Here is an 18216-nt window from a genome sequence, read left to right on the forward strand (position 1 = left end):
TCAAGTTTAAATTGTTTATTTCAAATGAACAAAGGCACACCCATGGTGCTTCCAAACTGTGAAAACTAAAAAAAAATTGCTGTTCTTCAACAGTAAAAACTCTGAGTCTGATTTAAGTTATATACTTGACTGGGAATTGTGTTTTTACAAACGTTGCAGCACTGTACAATCAGTATAGACTTTTTTTTCTCAATACCACACCTATGAGTGTATACTCTGCAGTAAATATGTTATTACTCCTGTATCCTAGAAAAATAAAAAGCAATTACAAAACTAACAATAATAATCTAAAAGCAATTTTAAGTGTACAGTTAAAAAGTGATTTACGATTAATCCATCAAATGTACATATACTCCACATAATACTTTTTTGTATTTATTGTGTCTTTTCTTTAGACAGAGGTTAAACTGTAAATAATTATACACAATCTAAGTACACAAATAAAGTAAAAATGTATAGCATGGCTAGTAGCCAAAGAAAATGCTCAGTGAATACACATAGTGGTTAAATCAGCAAACCCCAAAAGTGTTCAACCACAGAGGAGACATCAGGGGCAAAGCTACAGGATCTGGCTCTACAGTAGATTTTGAAGGTGTGCAAGCCTACGCCAAGTCAGTGTTTCAAAAAAGGAGTAATGAATACGTACAATTGTTTCAGGATTTCAAATATAAAAATAAAGGAACTCTGTCCTAAAATACATTTCTGATGACAAATCTATTAGGTTTTTACTTTTTTTGTCAATATTATTTATTGATGTCCCGCTACTGGTCATTAATGTCTTCAGAGATCAAACACAAGTTCACAAGTAGCAGGATTACATTTACTGTAATGGGTATCAGGGAGTTAGAATTCCATTCTTTAGTTCTTCTTTTTCCACGTCTTTTTTGGAAAGTGAACTGTTTGCAACCATGTACACATTTTATTAACCTACCTAGTACATGTGGAGTTTAACTGGTCTTGTAGGTCTGCAAAATCCTTAGATACTGTATGTTGCCTAATTTAACTTAGACCTATTTCCTGGGTTAGGACCACAAACTTATAACACAATGAACATCCAAATCTTTCCCATCTTATTAAGGTGAAACTAATTTTTTCTTTATTACTAATTTTCTCTTTCTGCAGAAATGGGGCTTATACAGGGGTAATACAGATCTATGGATCACAGAACTAAAGCTCATCTTCTCTGCTAGTAACAGCATCTCTTTGATAAAAAGAAGGGTCATACTTTAGATCATTGTGGGGTAATATTTACAACAAAACTGTAAAAGCTGTCTAAAACAAAATATTTTAATACTTCCAACCTGTTTCAGTTTCTTTGACATTGCAAATCAGGTCAAATACTATATGATCTTAAACACAAATTAACTCAGACATGACAAGATTAGATAAATGACACAGTTGACAGGGTGTCTCCTGAATACCCTGTTAAAATACAGTATAGTACCGAATGTTCTTCATGCTGCAAGAAATGCTTCCCTCATTGCCAATCAATGAATACAAGTTAACTATAGCCTGTGATACCAGAAAAACAATTTTTCCACAGTTTGTAAGAAATACAATCTATTCTGAGATGCATTTTGTATGTTGTATGTTAAGCTGAAACATGAGTGAAGCATTAAAATAAATAGTAATTATTAGATTATTATTAAAACGATAATAATATAATAATTATATTGTTATTACAGTGTAATTACATCTATTGCCAGACAGTTTATGGTAATTGGGGTAGTTTCAGTCTGCTGTATGTTTTCTTTTTTTAATGATTATGATTGCGAATTAAATTAGACTAAATACTGTAGACGTGGATGTGATTAAGCCATGTGAGAAAAATATTTTTATTGCACATGTTTAGCAGAATTGTTCTTGCTTTTTGGATTGATACAGGAAGGGAAAGATTCAGACATTTTTTTCTCATACACCATGGGTCAACAACTTCAAACTTTCCCTTTATGAATATCACTTGTCAGATTATTTTGGGTAGCGGTTTGTTTCCTTTCATTTACAGCGTTCTGTCACAGAATTGTTTAAATTTAAAAGGAAAGATGAATAGGGTCATTTTTGGAACATTTTATAAAAAAACTATGTATAGTAATGAGCTTGTATTTTTTAAAAAACATTTTAGATAGGACAACCATAAGCATATCAGGAACTCACAGGGGCATGGAGTGGGCGAATAGCAGTGTGTGTTTCAGAGGTAGAATGAGGGGTCAGCCATGTGTATAATTTTACTGGCCCCTTATTAACCTCTTGTATCCCATCAGTGCAGACTATTCACTTACATGCATTTGATCCACAACCTAGCTGTTACATTTTTTGTAGGCTTCATAAAATCCACATAATAATACCTGTAAGAATCCCGATCAGTGCATTAGTAGTATATGCAGATGTCTAAGAAAGGAAATATAAAAGCTTAAATTCGACAACTGTGTAAACTGTAGCATTTGGTAGTTTTTACTTTTTATTCTTTTAACACTTGATCCTAAACTCTACCATTGGAAGTGAACATTCACAAGGTTTTCTGTATCCTACAAAGAGATTTTTTACCTCCAAAAACAAGGAAAGGTCACCTACTGCGACTGGTGAGCACTCATGGAATAGATTTTCTGCTTAAACGCTCTGTGTCTTTTATTGAGTTGCCATCCACTTCAAGGTCTGTGTTTCCGCCACCTCTCTGCATTTCATAAGATATGTAAAACCGAACATGGGTCAGAGCGACTCCAGGTGGGTTTTTGCCATAAATCGCTGAGGTAGCCGTGAGGAATTCAAGCAAAGGCGACAAAACGGAAAATGAACGCGTAGCACCATCGTCAGCGAGAGCTAAGGCAGGAGAATCCCACATGACCCCTTTCACTTTTCGTCCCGTGATGTCAGGTCCCTCTGAAGCTGGTCACCCAAACCAATCCTTGGTCCGGGGACAGGGAGAGGTGGGGGCGATAAGGTGGTAATTTGGCGCACTGTTTCCAGTAAGGTATTTCTGCTCCTCTGTGTCAGTCATTGCTGTGTTTCCTCCCTCCTGTCTGCGCCGCTACAAGTTCTTCATGCAGACCTGACAGCGGCTGACGCGAGTCCGCAGCTGCCCGGCCTTCAGAGTTTCTGAAAGGGGCGCCTGCACGAACTGCAGGCCCGGCTCCACGGTGCTCAGCCAGAAGCTGTACTTGTTGGCGAAGTAGTGGCAGGTTCCGCGGGCGCCGTTGCACTCGATGAAGGGCGTGGCGCGGAAATCTTCCAGACAGGAACCCGGGGAGACCAGGGATTGACCGCCGCCCTCAGCGCCAGCGGCTGTGTGCTGTTAGACCAAAACCAAATTGTTTTAGAACAAAAAGAGATTTCTTGCCGAGTATCCCAACCAGAGTCTAAAACTACATTAGTGTGGACTGAGAGGAACATAAGATAAATGATAAACCATATTAAAAACACATCAGTTATGATAAAAATCACTTAAGTCCCTCATTCCAACAGATACCTGCTCTAAAATCTATTCTACTATAAATGCCTCCTGAATACATCCTTCTGGATGCTTAAGTCTTTTATTGCCTTTCAGGATTCTTAACATTTGTAGAACGTAATCACCTCTGCTGCAGACTGATGAGATTCAGTTCCTTTATCTTCTATAGTCACGCTGTCTTTGAGATTAGAAACTTATCTTCGTTATTTCTGAATTGCTAGATTTATTTTAACTACAGTGCAGCTTTCTGCAAAAATTTCTTTTGCTCCTGGGATATGCTTATAGTTGAGTGTTGAGTACAGCTTAGCCAAGACAGTTCTTCAGCGTCTGGAGGAATGTGTCCCAGGATGCTGTGTCAAACATCCCTGTTGCACTTACCATGAGGAAGGAGTAGCCTATCCACAGGCTGCGCCAGCCCTGGGGGCACTGGGGGATGGTGATGTCCTGGCTGTGCACAGCTATGGCCTGGGATGGGGCCTCGCACACCGAGCAGCGGCTGATGTACTGAGGGATCTGGTTGTCCGACACGGGCATCATGGGAATGGGGGCGGTGGTGGAGAGCCAGTAGGATTTGTCATTGCGGCTGGCAAAGTAGCAGAGCTCGTTGGCGTTGCAGTAGAGGAAGGGCATGGTGCTGAATCGGGGCAAGCAGGAGCCAGCTAGTCCTGGGGAGGGAGGGAGATCCAGCAGTGAAAGGTCAGGCTAAGGCGGGAAACATCTGGAAGCTTACTTCTCAATTAAAAACTACAATTCAGTAAATGCAAAAATTGGACAAAAATGTGATATCCAGGAGAAAAATGAGTTTGAATTACTCTAAAAACACACCCACCAAAGCAAATGCAGAATTCCCAGTGTGTAAGACAAAACAGCTCATTTCTGAGCACAGTGATGAGATTACTAGCATTCATTAACCACATGGCTGTCACGATTGTAGTCCCTCCTCCTTAAGGGCTCTCCGGCTCTTTTCACTTTGGACTTATTCTGTGCACCTGCCCCTTGTTCCAGCCTCCTTCCTGTTCCCCTTAAAAGCCAGACACTCAGTCAGTTCCGGGCTCTGCATCTGATTTCCGTATCATGCGAGGCCGGGTCCTGATGAGTCTGGCTCTGTCATGGTTTTAGCTTCCTGTGTCTGTTCCTGTTCCCCCCACCGGTCCCGACGCGGCCCCTTTTTTTAATCTCTGGTTTTTGGATGGATGACACGGCCATGGACCTTTGCTTTCATTTTGGATTCCCCCTTCGGATTTCTATTGGATTGTCAGCCTCGGCCACACCTCCCCGGATCACCAGCACTGCATGGACACGCCCCCCTGTTTTCATCCCTGTATGCCTGCATGACTCTTTCCCCAGTGTTTCCTCACTATTTCTGATTGTGTCGTCTGCATAGGATCTGGAAAGAAGTGTTCCGTTACAATGGCCTTCACTGAAGAGGAGTTAATTAAACCAATTAAATTTCTCTGTTGTTGAAGGCAAGACAATTTGACATTGAATGGGCCCCACTATTGCTCACTTTTGTGAAACTCCAGAAGTTATCCAATATGCAGTCAGCCCTTTATCCGTCTGCACTGGAGCACATGAATATCCTCACTCTTTACAATTCAATTATCTGAGGGAATTTCACTTGTTGCCCAATTGAAGTAATGTATCTCAGGTCCAGCTCAGTCCCTAGTGCCTCCAGGATGCCATGGGACACTCCTATATCTGCTAATCCAATTGTTGATCTAAGTGTCTGTGACTAATATTACAAGCTTAATCATTAAACATTTTATCTCTTTAAAATTCTCCCCCTTCCAGTCACCATTTTGTGGGACTGACAATCAGAAAAGCCAGAGGCAGTCCCGACTGCAACAATACTTTGTCTTCTACAAAAAATGTAGTGCATCAGCTAATCCGTTATAAAATAGGGAATATAATACACACAACACTATATGGATAGTTTCAGAAGAGAAGAGCTCTTGATCATTTCTGTCACAGACACCCTGATGGTGATGGTGGCACATAACATATTGGTGTGCTCTCCAATGAAATGGGTCCGCTTGCCTTGTGACGATGCCAGTTATTAATTATGATGTGCTTTGCTGGAGGCTCTTACTGCTGCCAGTGTATCTATTTTGTGAGGCTGGGTGGAGCCTAGGGGGTTAACTTCTCTCTGGAAGAAAGCACTGCTAAGTTATATCGTAGGTGGACAGATGGTAAAAGCCTGGTTTAATTTTCTATTTCCATAGTACTTTTTAATTTCTACTTTTTCTGTCATCTTTTCCTCACTTCTGTGGCTTAAACTCGAATCTTCCCATGCCTAGGCTCTTACCTAGGTCCTGGTTGTGAGCCTTTTCTTGTCCTTCCACGTAGAGCAGGCTATAACCCTCCCACAACTTCACCATGCCCTGTGGACAGAGCGGCACCTGGTCGGACTGGCTGTGCTTCACCAGGGTGTACCCAATGCTGGGGCTGCGCGATGAGGTGCCTGGCAGCCCTGGAGGACCCTGCTTCCCTGGAAGTCCTGTTGCCATGTCAGCATGAGAAAAGGCGGGGTCACAACACGAACAGTAAACGTCACATTGGCCTCAACAGATGCCTGACTCTTAAGCCCACCTCTGTTGAGGCACAGTAACATCTAAGAATGAAATGTGTTGAAAATGTTTATTGAGAGTTTATTCTTAGTGAGATTTCATTTAACCTGCTTGGCTGAGGGCCAGCCCCCTAACTGTAGGAGTCCCCTGCAGAGTGAGGAGTGACCAAGAAGTAGACAGACAGGCGGAGGAGGGATGTAAAGACAAATGTGAAGGGGAAAAGTCTCACATATGGTTTTACTAGTTTGTTTGGGGGATAAAAAAGATAAAAATGAATTATTGCTGACATGAAAGTGTAGTTGTCTACTGTCATCCCTCCTGAACATTTACTGTAAATATTTTAAATGAGAAATCTAGCATCCTGAATTCAGATTCATATATTGTAGATATACAGCACAAGTGTCCGAGATCAATGCAAAGTGCTATGGCCCACAGTGGAAAACCATGTGAAAGAGCTGAATTGACATCTATGACAGGTGCCCTTACCCAGCTGTCCAGGGGCTCCAGGAATGCCAAGAGGGCCAGGATCTCCCACTACTCCTGGAAATCCAGGCTGCCCACTCTTTCCTGGTTTACCAGGGGAGCCAAGAAAACCTTTCAAACCTGGAAAATAAAACCATAAAAAGGTTACAAAATGGAAATGATGAATGTTGGGTTTATTGTGGGTAATACTCCTATAAACACATCAGAAGTGGCAGACTAAACTGCAAGGCTTATAGATAATGAGGCAAAATTTTACTTTAATTCCAAATAATGACATTGTCTGAAAATCTAGTTTCTGTACATTCTCTGTCACTTGCTCAACACCTTGTATGAAGAAAGAGAAATTTGTACTTCACTAGCAGTGGATTAACCAAATACTAAAATACAAAAGTTCTGGAAGGACAGCAGTATTGAAAACATTTGACATTTTTGCTATAAAAAGCATGTAGTTCTGTTATGGACTTTAGTCCTTAGCTGTCTCTGTCTTATGCAGAGACGAAAACACACAATAAATGTAATGTCTGGATTGAAGGTTCCAGAAAAACACTGAAATATGACTTCTAGCATCTTAACAACTTCTGGTTCAATTGATCACATTACTCCTGTCTCGGCTTCCCCGCATTGGTTATCTGTTTTCCCAGACTGCCCTGTCCTGTACCGACGCTGCTCCCTATACTCTGTCAAACTGACATCCTGGCAGTACAGCAGCACTGTACACCCTGCAGTCTCCAGAGGTTGCTGAGAACAAGAGCCGTTTTTTTCAGCAATTGATTAGTACTGGCTGCTGGGATGAACTGTAAACAACTGCTTGGGTGGACAGAACTACCCTCACCTTGACTGCCTGGTATGCCTGGCTGCCCTTGAGGTCCTAATTCCCCACTTATCCCTTGCTGCCCCGGAAATCCAGGAGATCCAGTGGGAATCCTTATATCAGGTGGAGGAGTTGACAATCCAGGAATCCCTCGAGGGCCTGGGGAACCTAGCACACAGAAGATACAAGAGCTCACTTCAACCTGTCAGGACCAAGAGAGCTATGGTATAAGGCATCCAGCCCATCACAAACAGCCCAGAGCAAACAGATCAAATCCTTAAACATTACAATGAAGCAGTGTTTTCTATGACTGCTGCTGAAGAGAAACCCAATACCATTACTCTAAGTATTCTTTCATTCTATGGCAGAGATACAGAGATACAGCCTCTGTAGAAGGGGCTGATGTGGCTGCTTGATGTAACTGGGAACTGATGGAAGCCATTAAAAATACCAACTGTCCAAGCCTGCTGTGGTTTGGATGTGTTTCATTGTTAAGTCATATTAAATATTCTTTAGGTTTTGCAATTGAGCTGTTGCCTTATTCCACGTATGTGAGGCTATTGATTTCTAAATATGAAGTGTAAAAGTTAGATAGTATGGCAGTGGTTTACAACCCTGTTTCTGGAAAACCTTTTTAGTCATCTAAAGGGCATCATAAACTGATCTGTATGCTGAGGTTTTTCAAGAAGTGCGCTTGATGGCCGGTACTCTTGAAACCAAAGACCATTCCAGAAACAGGTAAGCAAAATTTTGTAAACAAGTTAGCGATCAATTAAACGCATTCTTTAGCACTAAGGATTAACAACTCGGTTGGAATAAAACCATCAGACACAGAAGTCTTCCAGGACCAGGGTTGAGACCCATTGGGGTGGAGTGTTAAAAAATTCTGACGTTCACCTACTGAAAATCAATAGGTTATAATAATATTAACTTGAGCAAATACGGGGATGTAGTTATAGAAGTGGATGCAGTCTGAACAGGTGGAACCTTGGCTGAAGTATTTTGTGGAAAGTTACATAATTTATAATAGAAATATTGGAAAATTAACTTAGTAACTTACTACTAGATAGACTGTACACTTCCGGCAAGCGATTTAAAAAAAAATCAATTTACAGAAAATCTACTGCCTTAAAAAATATTCAAAAACAAATATTTTTCTTTTTTTACAAGCTTTTCTTAGACCCTTCATCCAGTGGGACCCTGTAACAGCAGCTCTTGTTTTACTGGATTTGTGTTTTGAATGAGTAGTGAAAATCTCCTGTGGGGAGGACAGCTACTGTTGCCCTGCTCACCTCTCACTCCCTTCAGTCCTTTCAACCCAAAGAAGCCGGGGTCCCCAGGGAACCCTTTCTGTCCCTGGGTTCCAGCGATGCCTGAGTCCCCTCGCTGACCTGAAGAAGACACAGCAAGGTCTTAACCAGAAGCCCGAACTAGTAACCTCCACAGAATCACAAGAGTGCCAGAGCTGTAGAGTACCACACATGGCCTTGAGGACTGACTCTCCGAGAAAGAGTTTGAAATTCAAACACCACACCTGGGACAATGTCTGACAGCGTCTGGGTTGCCAGGCAGCTTATTTCTGCTTTGCCTGCCATTGACGTGACAATGTGAGGATACGCATGATTCTTGGACAGTGCACGTTCCCAACAAACCTCATCACATCAAAAAGGTCAGTCAAAAAGGCCACTTACACACTTAGTTAAAACTTAGAGATGTGGCCATATCAAGGGCAATACTATAGCATGGGCAATACCTCAGACAGTGCAATATTTCCCAGCAGTAAAAAGTGCTCTCAGCTTTAAAGTGACTAAGTTGTCCCACCCACTTTTCTGTAGACCAAAGCCCATATTCACCCTCACACCATGTGCTGAACATAGGTGAGACTGCCACAGCCAGTATTTCCACACACTCCTGCTACATTATTTTAAAAAGTGTGTTTAATGTAGTAATCCCATTTTCAGAATATATTACATTTTTATTCTGGTTCTTAGTATACAGATCAAATCTAAGCGTCATAAGAAAGAAAGCTCATCTATTCTCCAATCTATAAGCAGATACAACGGGTCGTGGTGTAGTGAGAATTCTGCCCTCAAGCTTACATGCCCCCTCACCTTTGAATCCGGGGGCTCCAGGGATTCCTGGAGAGCCGGAGAAGCCGAGACTGCCAGGTTGTCCAGGTAGGCCAGGTGGTCCCGGGAAGCCCTGGTCACCTCTGTCTCCTTGTGCGGTGCCCGGGCCAGCAGGACCTGGGGGTCCAGGGGGGCCGAGGAAGCCTGCCCAAACACACACAGTTACACAGTCATACTGCTCAGCGCACGATGACAGCCACAATTACCTACTCAGCGCACAATGACAGCTACAATTAAAGCTCAGCAGGTGTGAGCCTGGTCAGTACCTGGATGGGAGAACTAAGGTTGCTGCTGGAAGAGGAATTAGAGGGGCCAGTAGGGGGCGCTCACACTGTGGTCTATATGGGTCCTAATGTCCCAGTATAGTGACGGGTACACTGAGCAAGTGGTACAGTTCAAATCTTTGATGAACACATCAGTTTAATCCATGTTGTGTGACTATTTATCTGCAGCTCCTGCAGAAAGTGCAGAAGACATGTCTTTACACAAAGGGGTGTGGGAGTATGGAACAAGCTATTCAGCCACACAGTTAAAGCTGTTACTCTGGCTCTGAGAAACAGCTGAGTGAGATCCTTGGATTAAAAAGCTACCGGCTATCAAACCCGCTAGATTGGCTGAACGATTGGTAACCATTGTGTTTTCTGTAGCACATGGTACGGTACCTTGCTCCCCATCCAGTCCAGGCAGTCCTCGGTCTCCTGGCTGACCGGGGAAGTTGGAGGGGATAGAGCCCCCGCGAGAACCGGCAGCACCGGGGATGCCCACCACACCGGGGGCACCTACCAACCATGAAAGAAACACCCTGTTATCACGGCCAAGGCTCTCACACAGCAGTTTACACATTTGTGTGTTACTGAAAATTCCCCACATTTACATTCAGGTGAAAATTGTGTTTGCTTTGCTACACCTATGGTATCTCTTACTCCAGGTTGCTCTTTTAATACTTAAAAGTACTGCTCAGTGTTTCTCAGCAGGACACATCAACTTAATCTTCACTTCTTCAAGGTATTTGAAAACTGATGACCTACAGCTAATTCTTGCGAGGCACGGTTGCTATAAACATGTTGTACTGTAAGCGGAAAACACACTTATTAAATAGACGGCTTCGTTTGGCAACTTAGAGCCACAGACAGTAATTTCTCAAGAGCTGGACGTGTCATTAACAGATAAATATCATAGCTTCACCTTTCTTCTTTTCTATTGCATCATGAATCTAAATAAACAGTTATGCATACGAAATGTCTGAAACAGTCTGGAAATAAATTCTTGTTTTTTATACTAACATATTTGAATCCAGTCCTTCGTCTCATGCAGACAGCGGTCATGGCTTCTGGTTTCTGTAAACAGCCCTCAGCCTGTCCTCTTACCTTGCTCGCCCCTTTCTCCTTTCTTCCCAGGTATACCCGGTGTGCCAGAAAAGGAAAACCCCCTCTCTCCTTTGGGGCCTGAAGGCCCTGCAGGGCCAGGGATCCCCAGCTCGCTCAGTCCTGGAAGGGGGAATGGGAGAAATTCATTTTAACACAGGTCGTGCCAGCCACAGGTGCTCCAGCATAGGCTTCCTGTGAAATCATCAGAGTTGACCAATGAGGTGCATCTCCTCCCAAGGTCAACTGTCCTGAGGAATTGATCTGTCCTCTAATCATCTGACCACTGAAATTAAAGCGTGATTTTACAATCAAGACAACCATTCCTACATACCATTTGATTTCCATCCTTATTGCCAAGGCTGTAAATATGTGTATACAGTGTAAATACCACAGAGTTCACTGCTTTTGCAGTTACCTTCCTCACAGGAGTCTAGGGTCCGTAGTCATGGTTTGTTCTTTTGCAGGTACAGTAGACCATAATGTACACTGAGAGATAATAAATAAAAGATTCAAGCACTGCAGCCGTAGTGCTGTCATGCTGTACAGTATGTGTTAGTGAGCACTAGTGAGTACCGGTGACATGTTATTCATCCATGTCTTTGATTCAATGGTGACTGCAGGGAATCACTGCCACAGAATCCCAGGGAAAGCACACATGTGTGCAGAAAAACAAACGAATGAGAGCGTTAGGGCAACTGGTTTTCAGTCATCAGCCTTTCAACTGAAGTAAAAAAATGACCAATTTTAGTTCAAATGATTATAAACTGAAAGAAGACAAATATGAAGATATTTCTGGCACCAGTCATTTTGTCTTATGAGGGAAATCTTTATAGTCTAGTCTAGTGCCAATAGATTCATCTTTCTTCAGTACTGATCCTTCATTTTTGTCCCTATACTTCTTTTTGAAAAGCTCTTAAATAATAAAATCAGAATGTACAGTAGTTGCCATTAAACATTCCCTTTTTCCATGACACTCCCTAACACAATACAGTAGGGAGTACAACAGAAATTAATGTATTTGAGGTGACTCAGCTGTAATGAATGAGTACTTTCACCTGAAGAACATTTGATTTTATTGTGTGTGTTTAAAAGTAAAATTAAATTAAATTTGAATTCGCCTCTGTTTCATTTTTGACTAATTTGGCTAAAATACACATTTCTTACAAGAGAATACAACATAAGCATTTGCTGCTCAAGAGTTTTAAAGTCCAGTGACTGTCCTCTTCCTATGTATCTGTAATTCTGTCGTAGGGTGTAGGTTTAATAACCTCCAAAGGTACTGATATATTATTTTCAGGAAGTGAGGTGAACACCTATCCTTTAAAGAAAGAGGTTAGATCAGTGTTAACTGCACTTTGGAATTGTTTTTCTAGTACTAGCTTCAATTTAGGCCCTGAACTAGACCTCTACTTTCTATAATTTACATTATTACAAAATAATGATGATAATTTGTACATTATAAAGAAAAGCTGCCCAGAGATGTTGTTGAAGATGACACTGGCTTTCTTCAAGAGATGACTGGATAAGATGCTCTAATCAATTAGCTACTAATTAGCACCTCTCATTTGTAACCTGTTACAGTATATGCTTAGGTTCTTCTGACACACAACATCTTATGAAACACTTCCATCTTAAACAGTGATTTATTTAATGCCACTGTGTGTCACGATCGCAAACCCCTCCTCTTAAGGGCGCTCCAGTCTTTCCTCGTTTGCCTCATTCCCCGCACCTGTTCCTTGTTCCTACCCCGTTTCAGTTCACCCTTAAAAGCCAGACGCTCACTTCACTCGAGGCTTTGCATTGGTTTCTATATCATGTGAGCTTGAGACCTGGTTGTGCCTGGCTCCGTTATGTTTTTAAGTCTCTGTTCCTGTTCCCCTTGCCGGTTCCGACCCGGTTCCTGTTTTTAATCCTTTGTCTTGGATGGATCACCTGGCCATGGACTTTTGCCCGTATTTTGGATTTTCCTATGGATTTATTCTTTGGACTGTTTGCCTCGGCCACACCTTCCCCGTACACCAGCGCACCAAGGACACGCCCCCTGTCTTCATTCCCATCTCCTGCATGACTTTTTCCCCAGTGTTTCCTCACTACTTCGGATTGTGTCGTCCGCATAGGGTCCGAAAAGAACTGTAAGTGACGCTGCGTATGTGTGTCCTTTTTTTCTTCATTAACAGTTAAAAGGTGAGTTGCAGCACTTCCTGCATGATTGTTAAAAAGGTTGCTGTGGTGCTGACTTTGGTTTTAAAAAGCCACAGAACCCCACCAGGGACTGTCTAGATAGACTACTGGAGTAGTAGAGAGAGAACACTGGAACATCAGACAGACTGCAGGTGAGAGGAACCCCCAGGTGTAAGTGAGTGGGCTGACCTGGGGTTCCAGGGGGTCCCTTGGGGCCCGGCAAACCGTTGAGCCCATCCAGGCCCGGAGCTCCAGGCAAACCTGCAGAGGACAGGCAAGGAAAAAGCACATTGTGGCAAATTAGAAACACACATGCCCATCATTCCAGATTCGGTAAACAGTCATGTGAATTTTAATCTCAGGTTACCTAAAGCATAAAGCACCATGTCATAAAAAACAACTTGGTTTCTAAGTCATCTGTCACACCTTGTGATGTTGTTGTTTTCTGCTGGGCAATTATACATTACCCCTCCCAGAGTGAAGCAATTGATAATTACTTTTCATTAATAAAATACTGAAGTTTTTAATCTGTTCTTTTTATGTTTTCCGTTTTTCCTTAGTAAGGGATTTCACTGCTCTCCAAGTTTGCTATTTAGTTACCACTAGTCTTGAAAATCCCACTGCTCATAAACGTCCTTATGTATTTCATATGCAGTCTGTATTTCAAAACGATGATTAGGTGCTTCTAATCTAATTCACAGTGGAAAAACAGAACTATGATTCTTGTAAAGCATAAAAAGGCATGCTACGGACCGACACCTCTGCAATCACCAACTGCCCACCATGATAAGAGAGATTTTCTATAGAAACTGCATGCAGAATACAAAATGATTGGCATGAGCCACACAAGTTATACAACTTCTGGCATTCTTAATGAATGCCACACCAGTCCACAATGAAAGAGCTTTATCAGAAATATCTCCTTCTTATACAAAAAAGATGGGATTCATCTGGGATTACACAACAACGGCCTTAGATCCTGTGCTCAACAGACAAACTTGAAATCCTATAAAGAATGAATAATTTTATTTTTGACAAACCACTATCATTTTACAAAACAGGTTAATAGTTCTTTGTCAACAATCTCACCTTTCTGTCCAGATCTCCCTGGTGATCCAGGGGTACCAGGGGAACCCTCAGGCCCCCTCCGACCGGGCAGCCCAGGCAGACCATTGGTGCCCAGGAATCCTGGGGTACCTATAAACAGAGAGAGTCAGTTGCTACATCACAAAGAAAAAAATACACCACATAATATTATCTTACAGTCAAACAGACTAGGCCAACACTGCCATTTATACAAGGCTACAACACCATTGACACCATCAAAATCTGGAGTGATTCAAAGCTTCCTGGAATTGTACAGCAAACTCCTTAAAACATGAGTCTGATCCTGTGCATGGTCTGATTTTTATTTGGCACCTACCTGGCAGGCCCTGCCTTCCTCGCTCTCCAGGGATGCCCTTCTGACCGTTGAACCCAGAGTTTCCAGGGAAACCAGGACCACCTGATGGGCCATCAGTGCCTCTCCCCCCTGTAAATCATGAAAAATATTGATTGGAACCAAAATTGAAAACCTATATTATAGCTAATTTTTATTATAGGAACATATCAAGAGGGCCACCTGGCCAAACTTGCTGATTGTCACTAGATTACAGATTTAATACGTAGCTCATTGAAGAAAATGAATTTCATCTTCCTTGGAGAACTGGAAAGGACTAACCTTCAACAACAAGGCCTGGGGAGTTGTTACATTCATAACTCTTTGTGTTAAGAATACCCAACTATTTAATATCCCAAACAATCCTGTTGTAGCCTGATCTATTCAGATCTCAGAAGCTAAGATAGGTGGGGCCTGGCCAGTATTGGGATAATAGACCTTAAGGAAAAAAAAAAGAAAATCAGGTCACTACTCTATTGGGAGTTGGTCGAAATTTAGGTGCCACTTTTCAATCTAGAATGGAATTTCCAAAGCAGTATCCCATTATGGTGACCAGGAACACCGTACTATATGAAGTTACATCTTTGTGCAGAGACATTAAATTGAGGTCCTGAATACTTGCTCTTTAAAGTTCACATGGTACTGTTGGCTTAAGTGTAGAGTTATTAGCCTCAGGAAATTTAGGCCTCCCCACATCCTTCCATGATTTAGTAGGTGAAGCAGTAGGTGCTGGTGCAGAATAATGACCGTGTGTCTTCCATGAAATTTGTTCCCTCTTTTATGTAAAGTGTTCTGGGAAGAAACCCCCTGTATAAATGCAAGCAACCCTTCCAACAGACAAACATTTGGACAGTTAAGGAGCAAATCAGTTCCCAGAATTCAACACTGCATAGACAATGTCTTTGGTTCTGGTGACATATGACACTGCACAAAACTCACCAGGTATTCCAGGGTCTCCTGGCTGACCTTTATTTCCTGGGATTCCAGGAGTGCTCACTGAGACTCCACGATCACCTGGGAAAGCAAGAATCTTGAGCAATCCACTAGAACGTCGTTCTTTGGAAGCTTTTTCATTTGTATTCTTTAATAACACACAGTTATTACAATGCCTTTACAATGCCATCTCACTTTATAGCTAAATTCAACTTCTGTTCAACACTTGGTTGTTTACAGATTATTTTCATATATGGAGTATATACTGTATGTGTAATGGAGTATTTATTTGAATTTGGAGTATTTCTGTAAAAGGAATATTTTTGTACAGGCAGAATTTTTCCTTTGATGGCAGCAAAGTTATAAATGGTACAAATTCAATCAAATATGTATTGCTCTGACAGAACAGCTCACTGAAATGTTAACAGGCAAAAGCAGAGGTCAGGGCAAGTGTCCCATGCTTCACTTACACTGCCATAACTGGTTTTTAAAATGTATTCTTTAAAATGTTTTCTTTCCCTTTGAAATTAAAACATTAATGTCAATTCTTTATTACTGTGTGTAGCAAATGTTAAATACTGATTAACTCTTCCAGGTTTTGCTAAATGAACAGTTAATCAGTGTTACAGATTTGACTGGGAGAGTAATTTCAAAGTGTTATACTGTATGTACAGTTTATTACTAATTGACAGATTATTGTGACGTCAATATATATACACATAACAAAAACCAGAAATCTTTAAAATGTTATCCAGCCATAAATATTCTTAATAGCAGCAGAAACAGAAGTCAGTCACCTTAACAAAATAAACATGCTATTCTCAGAATTCTTTTGCTGTTAACCTCTTTGCCTGTTCTGAATAGGTTTATTAAAAAATAATGAACATCATTTCTTTGCCTGTTCTGAATAGGTTTATTAAAAAATAATAAACATCATTTCTTTGCCTATTCTGAATAGGTTAATTAAAAAATAATGAACACCATTTGAAACAATCTGAATTCTTTAACAAAGGAGTGATGACTCCTTTGAGAGCATTTTGTGAGCAAAAGAACATTTTATTTGGTGTTGCTATTTTATGACTGGGAAACTGTGAGAAGCTTGATACAATTTCAAATTAAGACCAGTGGCAGTACAGAATGTGGCTGCCATCAGCCAATGTCCCAAATCAAAAACAAACTGGAAGTGAATCATCTCTGCTTTGAGTGAAGACGATTGCATTCACCATAGCAAAGTGGGTTTAGTTTATTTAATTTTAATTTTGTGAGTTTTGCCTTTTTAAAATTTACAAGCTTAAGGGTCTAGAATGTCAATGGTCCTTCCTGGTTAGATGACATGGTTGCTATGTTGCTGGGCCGACCAGGGAGTGGTAGATAACAAAGTGGGCTGGCAGTAGAAATGGGTTATTAGATTCCTATGGGGAGAGAAATTGGCAATCCTGTTCAGGTGCAAGAGTACAGTAGGAAAAAAGGAGCTTTTGGCAAGTGTTCATAAAAGCAGCTTCTGTGACCAGAATCATTGTAAAAAGAGCAGCTGTAACCAGCCAGAGAAATGGTGATGACCGAAGAGGCAACTCTATTAAACCTTACCTTTCAGGCCTCGACCCCCAGGAACTCCAGGGAATCCATTAATACCGGATGGACCATCGACACCCTGCGAACCATGACAACAGAGACTGAGGGGCACTGGAAGAACATCACGTTCATTTCGGCAGGGAGAGCTGGGTTAGCATCAGGAAAATTGCAACAAACAGGCTTGTGTTTGTTTTTGTTTGTGCTAAAAAACATAAGCCTCCAGTTGACATCTTGCTGAAATATCTTAGTTAGAAAGGAAAGAACAGGTTAACCTTCTGATTAACCTTTTGAAAAGAAGGGACAATAGAAACAGTTTTGCAAGCATTTTTCATCTAAATACAGTATTTAATCTCTTCAGTAACCTTCAGACATTCAATTCTACAATTTTAAAGATTTATTACTGTCTGCACCCTGTTGAAGTAATAACATATCTATGATGGATTAATTTCCCATTTTCACAGTCCTGCCAGACTCGCACTTCAAAGACGGTAAGGTCAGGGGCAGGCGAGAATCATTATTAAAAGTAATGGTTGTTACTTTGCAGTAACAAAGTGAAAGAAACTCAGTGGAAGGTTTGACCGGGTCGAGATGATCTTGGCTTTATGAAGTAAGATCACATACCCTGGGTCCAGGTACGCCTGGGAAACCAATAATCCCAGGAGAGCCTTTGGAACCGGGAAATCCTGGGGACCCTGGAGTGCCAGGTAGTCCAAGATCTCCTGGAGCTCCCTTCTCCGTGCCGGGGAAGCCAGGCAGGCCTGGCTGACCTGGGAGACCAGCTCTGCCTGGAAAACCTTTTTCACCTGGAGTCAAACATACCAGACAGGGCAGGGTTAGAAGAAGACAGAAGCTCCAGCTGTTCACGAGGCTGGGAGTTGTGGTGCTGTGGCAGAGCTGAACATTTCAGAAACTGCCTGAAATTATCTATCTGCAGGGTAGTGATGTGAAGGCAGACTGGAAATACACTGTGGGGTAATCCCTGAAGCAGGTAGGTTAGGATTAAACATATAACGCATAGACTGTAAGACATTTTGGTTTGGGAATACAGTGTTACTGAGCTCAGCCAGAGAGCAGAGATTGGAGTTACTGAGCTCAGCCTGGAAAGAGAGTGTGGGGTTACTGAGCTCAGCCTGGGAGGAGAGTATGGAGTTACTGAGCTCCGTCAGGGAGGAGAGTGTGGAGTTACTGAGCTCAGTCAGGGAGGAGAGTGTGGAGTTACTGAGCTCAGTCAGGGAGGAGAGTGTGGAGTTACTGAGCTCAGTCAGGGAGGAGAGTGTGGAGTTACTGAGC

The 18216-nt window shown here is 41.8% G+C and overlaps 1 protein-coding gene across 2 annotated transcripts in view; it reads right to left on the minus strand.

The window, feature by feature from the left end:
- The window catches only part of col4a6 (collagen, type IV, alpha 6), a 146703-nt gene continuing 128487 nt past the window's right edge, over positions 1–18216 (minus strand). For both annotated transcript variants that reach the window (XM_088649116.1, XM_088649117.1), the window contains 15 exons: positions 17548–17729; positions 16942–17005; positions 15361–15435; positions 14407–14514; positions 14073–14180; positions 13173–13244; positions 10803–10922; positions 10098–10214; positions 9418–9579; positions 8599–8697; positions 7328–7474; positions 6499–6615; positions 5751–5942; positions 3824–4110; positions 1–3286 (listed from right to left, as the gene is read on the minus strand). In XM_088649116.1, the coding sequence (XP_088505242.1) occupies positions 3026–3286; positions 3824–4110; positions 5751–5942; positions 6499–6615; positions 7328–7474; positions 8599–8697; positions 9418–9579; positions 10098–10214; positions 10803–10922; positions 13173–13244; positions 14073–14180; positions 14407–14514; positions 15361–15435; positions 16942–17005; positions 17548–17729 (2111 nt within the window). In that variant the 3' untranslated portion in view covers positions 1–3025. The remainder of the gene's footprint in view (positions 3287–3823; positions 4111–5750; positions 5943–6498; positions 6616–7327; positions 7475–8598; positions 8698–9417; positions 9580–10097; positions 10215–10802; positions 10923–13172; positions 13245–14072; positions 14181–14406; positions 14515–15360; positions 15436–16941; positions 17006–17547; positions 17730–18216) is intronic.

This window comes from Lepisosteus platostomus, chromosome 10, assembly GCF_059453375.1.
Source record: "Lepisosteus platostomus isolate fLepPlt1 chromosome 10, fLepPlt1.hap1, whole genome shotgun sequence".
NCBI lineage: Eukaryota > Metazoa > Chordata > Actinopteri > Semionotiformes > Lepisosteidae > Lepisosteus > Lepisosteus platostomus.